General features: G+C 42.6%; 1 protein-coding gene across 7 annotated transcripts in view; it reads right to left on the bottom strand.

Moving 5' to 3' along the window:
* The window catches only part of Msantd2 (Myb/SANT DNA binding domain containing 2), a 31,165-nt gene extending 21,533 nt beyond the window's left edge, over positions 1 to 9,632 (bottom strand). For 3 of the 7 annotated variants that reach the window (XR_007210530.1, XR_007210529.1, XR_007210528.1), the window contains exons 1-2: positions 8,441 to 9,632; positions 6,590 to 6,708 (exon numbers count right to left, since the gene is read on the bottom strand). Coding sequence is in view for 3 of the 7 variants with exons in the window: in XM_048343730.1 (XP_048199687.1) it covers positions 8,441 to 9,217 (777 nt within the window). In the remaining 4 variants the exon portion in view is untranslated. The remainder of the gene's footprint in view (positions 1 to 6,589; positions 6,709 to 8,440) is intronic. The other 4 variants (XR_007210531.1, XM_048343730.1, XM_048343731.1 and 1 more) reach the window with 2 other exon arrangements.
* Positions 9,633 to 14,374: the final 4,742 nt, after the last annotated feature.

Raw genomic sequence — 14,374 nt, 5'->3', positions numbered from 1 at the left:
AGCTTTAACCTTTTACATGGTTCTTTACTTTTTTCTTTTGGAGGTAGTAAAGTTTGAACTCAGGGCTTTGCTCTTGCTAGGCAAGATCTCTACCACCAAAGCCATACCCCTAGCGCTGTAAGGTTCTTTATCATGGCACCAAACCATCCTTCGTAGTTCCTAAATCACACCTTCACCATAGGCTTATGCACTATGGCAACTTGTTCCTCAATAATGAGCAGCTGATCATTTAAAATTTTTTGGACCAACTTCACTATTTAGTTGTGTCTAGTTGGGATATTTATCTAAATATATCTTACTATATTTTCAGTTTTCACCATTCCTATTATGCTGTTTATAAGCTCTACATCAACTACATCATCTACCTTACTACCTTCTGACCAGTAAAATGGCACTTCAGCTTTTGGATCACTCCTGGTAGTCTAGAATGATGTGTTCTCCTGAAGCTCCAAAATTTAACATCAGCAGGAGCAATATATCAATAACAAGGCTACACACTCGATCTTGCTCACAATGGAGGCATTGGTTCTCTGGTGATTTAGCTCCTTTACTGGAAGGCAGACACCTGGAAGGTAACTGCTATACTGCTAGCATTCCTACAATAAGCACTCAAATATTGTTGGTGAACAACGAAAAACTAAAGCAAAGCTGAAAACTGATGGAAAACAATTTCAGACTTTAAATAAACTCTGTGTTAAGTCTGTTAGTTGAGTCTGATAAAATGGAATGGTCAAGATCCCCGAATCCCACTTCTTAACACCTGGACTTTGAGCTAAGACCTATATGTTTCCCCTATAACCTACCTGTTTCCCTCTGGATTTTCTAAGGGCACTGGAATTCAAGGGCTCAGCTCCACTGTACCAGCCAAGAAAGGTATAAAAAAGGTGCCTAATGATTTAAGACAGCAGTCTTTACCTGGAAAGGACCCATGCCTGCCTACCGACTAATCAGGTACTTTAAAATCCTAGGGGTTCCTGTCATTCCCACTCTTACATATATTTCTTTGGCTTGAGGCTTGGCCTTTTAACTTAGTAATGACCCAAACAAAATAGGTTACTAACACTGTTTCTTTTAAATGTAACCTGAATATGTTTTAATCACGAATATTTTCAACACTTGATAAAACTTGCCAGAAAAAATTTTACAAGGATTACTCAGATTCAAAGTATAATATTCATATATTTCATATCCATCTTTGTCTTATTCACACCAAATTAGGCTCATTATTTTCGTTATTCTACTAACTTCCTATAAACCTTTAAACATTTTGGTTACAGCCTAAAGTTGTTTGAGAGGGTGCATCAAATTCAAAATTCTTTGGGAAGTACACAGCAAAATGCTGCAATAGCAAAGCCAACTTAACAACTAGTATTACAACTTTAAAAATTCAGTTTCAGTCACTCTGGTGTCATCATTTACGCTCAATAACACGTGGCTATCATATTGGACAAGGCAGAGATAAAGAATTCCTCCAGGGGCTGGGGATATGGCCTAGTGGCAAGAGTGCCTGCCTCATATACATGAGGCCCTGGGTTCGATTCCCCAGCACCACATATACAGAAAATGGCCAGAAGTGGCGCTGTGTCTCAAGTGGCAGAGTGCTAGCCTTGAAAAAAAGAAGCCAGGGACAGTGCTCAGGCCCTGAGTCCAAGCCCCAGGACCGGCCAAACACACACACACACACACACACACACACACACACACACACACACACAAAAAGAATTCCTCCAGGCTGGGAATATGGCCTAGTGGCAAGAGTGATTGCCTCGTATACATGAAGCCCTGGGTCCAATTCCTCAGCACCACATATATAGAAAAGGCCAGAAGTGGTGCTGTGGCTCAAGTGGCAGAGTGCAAGCCTTGAGCAAAAAGAAGCTAGGGACAGTACTCAGGCCCAGAGTCCAAGCCCCAGGACTGGCAAAAAAAAAAAAAGAATTCCTCCATTGTCACAGAACCTTCTACCGTTTGGTGTCCTAGAGAACCAAGAACATGCACTGCTTATCCCAGCCATTGTCTTTTACTTTTCCACTAAAAGCTTCACCTAAGGGGTTGGGAATATGGCCTAGTGGTAGAGTGCTTGCCTCACATACATAAAGCCCTGGGTTCGATTCCTCAACACCATATATAGAAAAAGCCAGAAGTGGCGCTATGGCTCAAGTGGTAGAGCCTTGAGCAAAATGAAGCCAGGAAACAGTGCTCAGGCCCAGAGTTCAACCCCAGGGACTGGCAAAAAAAAAAAAAAAAAGGCTTCACCTAAGATGGTGGATCATTTTCCTTGACTCAATCAACTTACTCCTAACAAAGGAATAAAGTGACAGGAGAAAGGAACTCTGAGCTCCCCCTAGAGGTCTGAGTATTTGGCTGAGAAAATCCTTTTATAAATTAAAACTTCTTCAATACTAACCACTTTTATTATACAGTGTTCAATATGATAATCACTAACTACATGCAGTATTTAAGATTTTAAGTAAAATCTAGTTTCTCAGACACACTAGCTACACTTCAAGGATCCCAATAGTCACATGTGACTGGTGGTGACCATAATAAACTGAAATAAATAATATTTCCATCCCTACAAACTTTATTGATAAGTAACATCTATATTACATGCCTTCTAAGTTGTTTTCCTTTTATATGTTGTCTTAGTGAAGTGTCTAGAATACTCAACTCCATTCATCATTACATTTCAAAAAATGTCAATAGGGGCTGGGAATATGGCCTAGTGGTAGAGTGCTTGCCTCATATACATGAAGCCCTGGGTTCGATTCCTCAGCACCACATATATAGAAGAAGCCATAAGTGGTGCTGTGGCTCAAATGGTAGAGTGCTAACCTTGAGCAAAAAGAAGCCAGGGACAGTGCTCAGGCCCTGGGTCTAAGCCCCAGGACTAGCAAAAAAAAAGTCAATAAATAAATTTAGAAAACTACTCATATTTTAGCATGTGCTTGTTAATCTCTTCTACAACTGAAAGCCTAAGGATAAGGTAGACAGTCAGATTACTACTTTTAAGACACATATAAAGCCTCTGTCAAATTCACAAGTAGACAAGTAAACTGGACTTTTAAAAAGACACTGCCTTGCTATAGTTAGCTTTGTACTTTTTATCCTCCCTGCCTCAACCTACCTGTTACTGGGTGTGAACTACTACTCCCAGCTCAGAGAAAGTTGTTCTGTTTGGGGGGATAGGCAAGTGCTCTACCACTGAGGCACACCTAGGCTTATGACAAGCAAACTGAAATACAAGCTTTCAATTAACAGTGAGATGGAAAGAACAGAATATAAAATTTGTAAACAACAAAAAAAGTAAAACAATCTGACTAATCTTTCTTCTCAACTATTTGAATGGCTTACCGCATTTCTTAAGAATCTTTCAATAATAATGCAAATAACCAAAGGAAAAGCCCTCAGAAATGAGTCTATTAAAATGCTCACACAAGGAAAAAGGTTTCCTTTGGTTCCACATAAACTCTGCCTTATTGGTTCTTATAAACAAAAAGTAACCTGGTAACTAAAATGAAAGATCAAATACATTATTATTGTGAGTTGAGTATTAAAGTACAAATATGTCCCAATGGTAATGAATAAATCTTAGCAAATGCCCCTATTAACTGTGCTGTGCTAAGCAAAGAAGCCCTGAGTTCAAGCCTGGGTACTGGCACACAGATACATACATACTTACACAGACACACAGAGACACACACACACACACACACACACAATTAACAATCTTGTTTGCTAGGCAGAAGACTCCTTGATTACTTTTAAAAGTACCTAAGGAGCAACTAACCAGTACAGATCCAGCAAAGGCAACTTTTTTTTTTTAACCGTGGAATACAATCACCTTGCATTTCATCTTGACATAGAACTCTACGTACACATCTGTTTCAGATATAAAGCCAACTCTAAAGAGGCATTTTTGGAGAACACCCAAAAATATGGGATTTGAGAATGAGTTTTGCAGTGCATCAGATTAACTGACTGAAGTGTGAATGTAACATCTGGCTCAGAAGTGAATGTTTTCATGAATTCCAAGTCCAGATAGATCTTTCAACTACTACAGAACAAATGGTGATTGAGACTGTTCCCCTCTTTGAAGTCATCATATTTATAGTCTGCATTAGTTATAGGACATTTAATCAAGTATTCCCTGCATACTACAGCTTGCTGTTGTTTTATCAGCTTTTTTAACTCTTTGATTTAGGTATACTAGCTCTGGCTGAAGTGTAATCTCCTGGACTAGAGGAACTTCATATTAATAGTTTTTAAAATTCATTCTAACACATAGGAGAGACAGCCTTGCAAGTAGTAACCTCTCAGGTATGTATTTGGGGAATGGACACATGAAAGTCTATAGAAAAGAAGAAAATAGGAGCTGGGAGTGTGGCTCAGTGGTACAGTGCTTGCCTAGCATGCATGAAACCCTGGGTTCAATTTCTCAGCACCACATAAACAGAAAAGGCCAGAAGTAGTGCTTTGGTTCAAGTGGTAGAGTGCTACCCTTGAGCACAAGAAGCTCAGGGATAATGCCCAGGCTCTGAGTTCAAGCCCCAAGACTGGCACCAAAAAAGAAGAAGAAGAAGAAGAACGTAAGGACAAGACAAAAAAACTTTCCAGATTTGTTTATCTCACTCTCAAATTAAGCTAGAACTGTCAGTAAATTTTCTTACAGCAAACAGAAAAGCAACAAACTTCAGAATAAACAATCTGTGTAGCAAGACAGTCTCAAATGCATTCCTTTTATCCAAACAAAAGGACAAATACCATTATCATGACACACATCAAAATTAAATTCTTTACAATAAGTACATTTTCATATCTGACTTCAATTAAGCTTCTGTTTTTTTAGAAAGTCATCTGAACAGTATTAAAAGAACTATAGAGTCAGGGGCAAATGCCTTACATTTGTAATCCCCTGGGAGACTAAGCTTGAGAAGATTTTGGCTCAAGGCCAACCTAGGGGGGAAAAAATGTTTTTTTAATCCCTTCCAGCAACCAATAGCTGGGTGTGGTGACACCGGACTGTTAGGCAAATGCTGAGATTGGGAGGACTGAAGTTCCAGGAGAGTTCAGAAAGAAAAGTCGGTGACTCCATCTCAACAGAAGGAGGAAGGGAAAAGTGGCACACACCTGTCATCAAGAAGGAGGTGAAAAATAGGACAAATATGACCCAGACTCACACTGGGAAGAAAATTATTCTATTTCAAAAAGAATCAGTGTCAAAAGGAGTTTGAGGATTGTATAGTAGTAGAGAGCTTGCCTAGCAAACATAGGACCCTGGCAGAGTTCAAACCCCAGTAGTGCCCTTCCTAAAAAGGGACTGAAGTAACAAAATCTGAGTTGTTATTTCAATATACTTTCTTTGTAGGGGTAACAGGTGCAGTCCAAAGAAGTTTTGGATGTTCTTTAAGGTTATTTAGGAATGTGGTCAGGGAAAGGGCTGGGATAGGACTTCAATCTCTGATGTCTTTACATGAAGGCAGGTTGCTACATCAAAGTATTGGAAATTACCTAAATGACAAAACTGGTTATTATTTACTTCATTTTTTCAAATTAAGAAGAACTTTACTGATTTTTCACATTTTAATTTTTCATCGGAATTCCAAATATATTGGAACAGAAATGTTAATGGCTCAGATAGTGAGTCATTGAGCCTCTGAAATTGAGGTTATTTTGTTAGTTTTTGTTTTAGCAAATTGAGGACTGAACTCTGGATCACTGGCATGCAAAGCATTTGCTCAACCATTGAGCTCTACCCCCAACCCTTTAGTTCACATATAAATGAACTGCACTGATCTATAGAACTTAATCTCTACATCTTACTGAACCCATTTGCTTCTACTTTGTAAAACTTAAGCAAAAAGTACTACTGAAATTATCAATACAATAAAGTGAAAGAGAGTTCTGAATTAATACCTTAAATCAGCAATTCTGAAACTGATACTGGTACTAAGAATTCATTTTCAGGGACCTGAGACCCTCTGAGAATTTAGGATTGTATTTTTCTCTCCTTCAGCATAATCTTCATTACTTAGACATCCACCCCATAATTGAGTAAAGCTATGATTTCAGTGACCACATTTGCTTCTGTGCTTAAGATCACATTCACACCAAGTCTCCTAAAGAGGCACAGCTTAGTATTTATGCAGTATTTTAATAAATACTTTGGATTCCAAAGTATGTATAGCCTTAGGAAAACTTTAATAACTCTGCTATAGAGTTTAATACTTTCCAACATTACTTTTCTATATTTTACTTGATAAATTTAGTCATTATTCAGTGTCTACTATATGTTAGTACAGCAATGATAAAGAGACCAGAATCTGTCCTTAAATAACTTACAATTGTAGTAGGAGATACCAACATAATTAACAAGGAAGTTTGGGTTCCTGGATTGAAGTTAAAGAGTAAAGCATTTAAAAAAAAAAAAAGAAAAACAGTTAACTGCCCTCTAAATTAACGTTACCAAGGATCAGACAACCCATCATCATCTGCAAAAAGATTCTAAATCTAAATTAATGTTACCAAGGATCAGACAACCCATCATCATCTGCAAAAAGATTCTAAGAGTTTGATGTCAACTTGGTCTTACCTGTCTGGAGACAGGTAAACTGATCCTCTTTTTAAAATTCTTCAGAGGCTCAATCTCCTTTCTTTGCTTTAGGTTTCCTTCTCATAACTGGACAATGAAGCAATCCAACTAGATATTCCCTGGTTGTTTGAGAAACAATTTTATGGAGAGATTTATATTTAGTGAAATGTTGACAACACACTTTCCCTTTGGGAATTTCTATGGACAAAAATTCAGCAAACTGGAAGAGTTCCAAATACCTACGGCGCACATCTAAACTCAAGACAAGTTCATGGGCAGGTGCTATCCAAGTCAGTGCAAAAACTCTTCCTAAAATTCAGCCTTAATGACCTTGACTAGAACAAAGAAAAGAGTCAAAGTATAATAGCCTTTTCCTATACTTTAATAACATTCTGGTTTAAAAACAAAAGAGGGGATCTGTAAGCCTCAAAGGTATGTTGTCAAATAGCATTAAATGTTATAATATCAAATGGCTAATTTAATTTTCTAAGGGATGGCACATTCTTTGGGCAATAATTGATGTTTCTAGACCAAATATTTTAAACAAAGTTCCCAAGTGAACGCCACTGAAGCCCATTCTGAACTCTAGTGTAATGTCCCTCCTTTATTGTGATTACCCTTGCTTATGATTGTTCTTACTGGGTTTTATGGTGGTTCTTTAATGTAATCATTCTTACTTATGACTGTTCTTAAGTGGCCTCCCCCACCAAGGAGTTCCCAGAAAAAGTGCCAGCCCTACCAGCAAAGCAGTCAGTACACGCATATTATGACTAAGTAATAGAACTATTTTCAGGGAAAACTGGGAGAATCCTACCCGAATCTTTTAACAGACTAGGATGAGGGGAAAAAACTTCTAAACACAACTCCTTATTCACCAATAATACAAATACGAATTGCCTAAGTCAGTAGAAACAGCAAAGGATACGCAGATTGGTGATTAAAAAAATGTCCAGCCCACATTAAGCCTCTGCATTTAAACATGCAGATACACAAGGATGGCCAGGTGCACATTGAGAGTTTTACTAGTCAGCACATCCGGCACAGGAAACTAAAGCAGGGAAAACTAGCTCTCCAGAAGGGGCTTCCTCAGAAACAGCAGAGCCTCTCAAACGAACCTAAGCCTGGAGGCATCGACAATCCAAATTCCAGAACAACTGTGGGGCAGGCTAACTTTAAAGGTGTACACGACCTCCACAATAACACTACACAATCTGGTTACAATCATGCCTTTCTAATTGTCCAAAGCATCTCAAGTCTTACTCTCTCTTCACATCCTCAAGTCAGAAGCAAAGAGAGACTTGACACAAAGGCCAGTGGTCTCCAGGCGCTTTTCATATGGCTCCGCCACGGCGCCATTTGTTGAAAATGCCTACATGGGAGGGGGCGGCTCAATCGCCCGCCCCCCACCTTTCCTTAATTTCCCCCACTAGCTTCATTCTGGAAGCCCCTCGTCCAGGAACAAAGCGAAACGCCCGGGAGGGATAGGGGGGCGAGAGACGCCCGCGGCACCGGGACTGCCGCACAACAACTGCCACACAATGAGAAACTACCAACTTCAGAGCCAGGAACAACCTCAATTGGCAAGAAAAGGGGGCGGCGGCAGGCACGCCCAACTTCAAACTCAGGAAACCTACGGGCTGGCGGCCTTCTGGGGGGGAAAAAAAAGAGCCCCTTTCCCAGGGAGAAAAGACAAAAAAAAAAAAAAAAAAAAAAAAAGGCAGAGGAGATGCAGATCGCCCACCGGGCCCCGGAGGGGAGCCCTGCACTCAGACCGGCCCCCGCCCCCGAGGCCCGCTTCCCCGCCTTCTCTCTGCCACTCGGTTCGCTGCCCCAGGCCGGGCGGCCGGTTACCTTGATGCGCTCCCGGCACTGGGACGGGGTCCTTTCGTAGCCCAGCTCGGCCAGGGCCCGGGACACGCGCTCGTACATGGCTGGCCCGGGGGCCTTGCTGCCGAACACCGTGCCGGCTCCCTCCAGCTGCTGGTACCGCGCCTCCACCAGCCGCTCGTTGCCCCACACTGCGATGAGCGCGTTCGTCTCGGCCGGAGTCCACGACATGCCCCGGCAGGCGGCGGCGGCCGCAGCCGCACCTCCACCACCGCCGCCACCAGGGGAGAAGGAGACCGAGGCCGAGGCGGCGCTGCGGGACCCCAGCCCCAGCCCGAGACCCCCGGACGCCGCTGCCCCCGAGCCCGCCGCACTGCCCGGCCCGAGCGGGGAGGCGCCCCGAGGCGTGGAAGGGTCGGACAGCGATGGATTCCCGTCGCTCAAGCCACCAGGGGAAGCAGGGGAGAGCACCTCCATCTTCGGGATTTTTAGCGGCGAGTTGGCGGGCAGCTCCGAGCCACAGGGCGCAGCCATCTTCCAAGCGGCCGCCGCTGCACCGCCCGGAAGTGACGCGACCGCACTTCCGGCCGCCGCGGTTTCTGGCGCTGCCTTGGGGCCTGGCTCGCCGGCGGCCGGGTGGCGGTGGACCGCGGCTGCGGAGGATGCGGCGGCCGAGCTGAGGCTTTCCGCGGCACCCGGTCTTTCCCCACGAGCTCTGCCGCTCCACCCTCGCCCCTCGCGGGGCGAGGGGCGGGAACGAGGCGCGCCGGGGGCCCGAGCTGAGGAGCAGGGTGGGGGCATGAGGTCGCCCGAGTGAGGAGCGGACTGGAGCCTTCCCACTTCCTCTCCGGTCTCAGCCCCGGGAGGAGGGGGTGAGGCCCGAGAGGGGGCCCGGAGTTGAGGAGAAATTGACCATTTTCTCTCTCTCTTCTCTCACCCTCCCTCTGCCTGGCTTCCCTAGAAAGCGGCCTCCAGGTAACTGAAGCCCAGGTCCAGGGTGGTAGACGCCAAGGCTATGGGGAGCGCTGGTCTCCTAGGCGAGGCCTTATGAAAAGCAGAAAGCACTGAGCTATGGTTCGGACGAAGTAGCTTTCCAGGAAAGCTTAAACTCACTTTATGGACAACAGTGACTTGTGTGTTGGGGGAGTTTGTTTTCTTGTAGTGCTGGGGATGGAACCCAGGGCCTCAACCATCCTAGGGTGCGCCTTGCCACTGAGCCACATCCCCAGTTCCTGATTCCACTTAGGGTCTGTTGTTTTCCATTTAGTCTGGGTAGGTAGGAGTGGTTGCAGAACAGTTAGATGTCTTTATCACATTTGTACAGTCTGAAACTTGAACATACAAGGACTGAACCTAGCAGGAAAGTTACTTTCCAATACCATTCTCTTAACTTCAGTGGCTTGGGAGTTGCATAGTTTTCCGTTTTTTGTGCTACCATGTGTAAGATTGAGGACTGGGAATACGGCTTAGTGGTAGAGTGCTTGCCTAGCATGCATGAAGTCCTGGGTTCCATTCCTCAGACCACATAAAGAGAAAAAGCCGGAAGTGGTGCTGTGGCTCAAGTTGATGGTGCTATCCTTGAGCAAAAGAAGCTCGGGGACAGGGCCTAGGCCCTGAATTCAAGCCCCAGGATTGGCAAAGAAAAAAAAAAGTGGTGTAAAATTGAAGAAAAGACTCAGTTATGGCCGATCTTTTGACTCCTTTTAATAGATTAGTATTTTAGTCACTCTGAAATGTTCCTTAAAGTGCCAGAACTAAGTCCAGAACATAACTGTAAAAGTATTTACATTTTTCTTAAAAGCTGAGAATCTATCTTGGATCATTAACCTTAAAACTTCAGTGGACTTTTTTTAAAGCAGACTTGAAACTGAGGCTAACCATAAATATATAAATCGGTTTTTTAAATTAAAAAGATCAGCCGCCTTTTAAACACCACAGTATGACTGTTGCTGGAAAGCAAAGGACTAAAGCTATAGGCAAAATAAGTTAGAGATAAAGGTTTTTGTGTCATATTAAAATGCCACCGTAGTTTGTAAGTTAAGAGTATAATAAGCTGAGGGAATTTCCAGAATTTATGCTGTTCTCTTTTACTAAGAGCAAGTCTAACACCTTGGCTTAAAATATGGATTTTTAGCCAAGCACTGGTGGTTCACTCTTGTAATCCTAGCTACTCAGGAGTCTGAGAACTGAGGATCATAGTTCAAAGCCAGCCCAGACAGGAAAGACTGTGAGACAATTATCTCCAGATAACTAGCAAAAAGCCTGAAATGGAGCTGTGCTTAAGTGGTAGAGTGCTAGCTAGCCTTAAGCAAAAAAGCTCAGTGACAGTGACTACACCAAGAAAGCCAGGGAGGGAAGAAGAGAGGGAGGAAATGGGGGCGGGGAAGGCCAAGCAAGCACAAGGGCCTGAGTTCAAGCCCTTACTGGTGTGTGAACACACACACACAGAATATAGATTCTAGAGTCCAAATGCCTGGTCTCAAATTCCAGGTCTGCTACTTGTCCACCTTAGGGGAGGCAGGTGCTGGGGCAGTAACCCTAGTGACTCTCACATGTGGGGCAAACACTCTGCCACTGAGCTACATCCCCAGACCCCTCAGCCAAATCCTTAACCAAGTCTCAGTGCCACAGTTTCTTAGGAAATAAGGTTACTCTCACTGCATAATTAAAAGAATTAAATGAGTTGATACAGGTAAAGTCCTAAAAATAGTGCCTGGTTCACAGTAAAAATTATATGAGGACTCTGGTAGAATTTCAAATATTAATCAAAACAAAATTTACTCTCTTGTTTGGCCCAAAATTAAAGTTTTTAGTGTCATATTTAGCATGTTTGAAAGGAGAATCATCCCTAAATAACAGCAAACCTACACTCTGAAGAATTTTAATTTATTAACGATTAACTTATTAAAAGCACCCATCTATCTGTACTTCAAGCCTGAGAAAAATCCTCTAAATTGCCCAACACGATGATTTGCAAATCAACTCTGACTTGTACATGGAGCCTTCCTAGATAAAGTAAGTTGATCTAGAGGTCTCTTGTCCAACAAATATGTTATTAGCTCTTTCTGTGTTTCTTCCCTTTATTAAGTCTCCAGCCAGGCACCAGTGGCTTACACCTGTAATCCTGATTACTCTGGAGGCTGAGATCTGAGGATCAAAGTTCAGAGCCATCTCAGACAGAAAAGTCATTGAGATTCTTATCTCCAATTAACCACCAAAAAGCCAGAAGTGGAGTTGTGGTTCCAAGGGTAGAGCTCTAGTCTTGAGCAAAAAAGCTAAAGGATAGTGTCCATTCCCCGAGTCCAAACCCCAGGCCTGGCACAAAAAATAATATCTCCAGTAACATCCTAAATGTAAAGTTAAACCAATAATAAAAAGCTATTAACATATGTTTTATAATATTAGGCACTCCTATACAGTATTGACAACCAAGAGAGTTTGTCATGCTGATCCTGGATTTTTGAGAAGGTATGAAGGTGCTGATTCAGGATTCCATAGTTTGAATTTATGGGATGCGTACTCTACTTGAAATAATGTGTTACATCTTTAACTGTACATACAATTGATAGTTACAAATAGATAAAATTCTGAGAGGTAGCCAGGTTTTAGTGGCTCACAACTGTAATCCTAGACACTTAGGAGGCTGAGATAGGAGGATCAAGGTTAAAAGCCAGCCTGTGCAAAAAAGTCTATGAAACTTACCTGGTAAAGTGCCAACCTTGAGCAAAACAGCTAAGGAAGAGTGTCCCTGTCCTGAGTTCAAGTCCTGACATTGACACCAAAATTTTTTTTCTTAACTTGAGAAGTAATGTATAAAGTCTCAGAAATAAGCAGGTGCAGTGTTGCATTCTTATAATCCAAAGCATTGGGGATGCTGATGTAGGAGAATCAAGAGTTCCAAGGCTAGGCTGGGATATATAGACCCTGTCTCAAGAATGAAAACGGGCTAGGAATATGGCCTAGTGGTAGAGTGTTTGCCTTGCATACACGGAGCCCTGGGTTCAATTCCTCAGCACCACATATATAGAAAAAGCCAGAAATGGCTCTGTGGCTCAAGTGGTAGAGTGCTATCCTTGAGCAAAAAGAAGCCAGGGACAGCGCCCAGGCTCCGAGTTCAAGGCCCAGGACAGGCAAAAAAAAAAAAAAAAGAAAGAAAGAAAACAATAGCAGCAGTGTGCATTAGTGTACATGTGTGCTATCAGCTACTTCTTTTAATTAGGTCATCCGTAGTCTATGTCAAGTGTTCATTTTCCTGACTTTTCTATAGAGCCTTCCTTTCAGCAGTTGGACAGAAGTTCTCTTATCTAATACCTACTCACACAGTCTGGCTCTTCTCATTATAGTTATCTATGGATGTCTGTGGGGAATTTGATTATATGTAACACGCAATATTTGCATATAACCTATGGACATATACAAATACTGTGTTAGTAATTGTTATGGTGTGTTATTTAGGGAATAATGACAAGAAAAAGTCTATAGATGTTGAATATACAGTTATACCCTTGGGATCTACATAGAGTCAGCTGTTGAGGGCAGACTGAATGCTCAGACAGAGTTCAGTAATATTCTATGGATACTTGATTCGTTCTCCCCTACTGCTGTCCAACTTCCCTTAAACACATACTGCCTTTAACAAACATATCATTTCTACTTTACCACTTAAATCAAACACATTAAATTTTATCTTGCGTTTGGGTGCTAATTGCTTTTGGGGAGGCATATTTTCACAAAATTAAGAGCAAGGAAACATTCAGGCAGATTACACAATGATTTAATGCCCAGACGTACTCCTAGACTGAGACTTGTCTGCTTTGGTATCGCAAATGTGTTCCACCATGTCCAACGTCCCTTGAGCTGGAGTCTCAGATGTTTTTTTTTTAATCTGGGTTGTCCTGGAACTGTGATTTTCCCAGTCTCAGCCTCCCAAGTAGCCAAGGACGACAGACTTGTACTACCTGCACCCAGTTATGCCTTGAGAAGGAAGTTCTCATGAACTTGTCTGCCTGCACTGTCTCCAAGTAGCTAGAGTTACAGGCACGCTTGGTTGTTTTGTTTTGTTTTTGAGGCAGAGGCTCACTAGTAGCCCAAGCTGGCCTTGAACTCAGGTTTACCCTGCCTCTGCCTCTTTTTTTTTTTTTTTTTTTGGCCAGTCCTGGGGCTTGGACTCAGGGCCTGAGCACTGTCCCTGGCTTCTTTTTGCTCGAGGCTAGCACTCTTCCACCTGAGCCACAGCGCCACTTCTGGCCATTTTCTGTATATGTGGTGCTGGGGAATTGAACCCAGGGCCTCATGTGTAGGAGGCAAGCACTCTTGCCACTAGGCCATATCCCCAGCCCATGCCTCTGCCTCTTAAGTACAGCGGTTACAAGTGTACACCATGCCTAGCTAGAGAGCCATAATATTGTGTGTTATTGTTATATATCTGTTCTTTTTAATTTTTTTCTGTTGGTCATGAAGCTTGTACTTTGGGCCTGGGCTCTGTCCCTGAGCTCCTCAGCTCAAAGCTAGCACTCTACCATTTGAGCCATAGCACTTCTTCCAGTTTTCAGGTGGTTAATTGGAGGTAAGAGTCTCACAGACTTTCCTACCTGGGCTGGCTTTGAACCATGATCCTCCGGTCTCAGTGTCCTGAGTAGCTAGGATTACAGGCATGAGCCACTGGTGCCAGCTTTATATCTATTCTTTTAACAAATAATAAATATGAGCTAGGTGCCAGTGATTCACATCTATAATTCTAACTAGTCAGAAGTCTGAGATCTGAGAATCATGATTCAAAGTTATTTTGAACAGACAAGTTTAAGATTCTTAACTCCAAAAAGCTAACAAAAATCAAAAGTACAGGTGTGGTTCAAGTGGAAGAAGACTAACTGTGAGCAAAAGAGCCCAGTGAGAATGTGGGGCCCTGAGCTCAAGCTTCAGTAGGGCAATAATAATGATAATAAACATGACAACGTG

The sequence above is a fragment of the Perognathus longimembris genome, chromosome 3, assembly GCF_023159225.1.
Source record: "Perognathus longimembris pacificus isolate PPM17 chromosome 3, ASM2315922v1, whole genome shotgun sequence".
Classification (NCBI taxonomy): Eukaryota; Metazoa; Chordata; class Mammalia; order Rodentia; family Heteromyidae; genus Perognathus; species Perognathus longimembris.
This window is presented reverse-complemented; position numbering and strand designations above follow the sequence as displayed.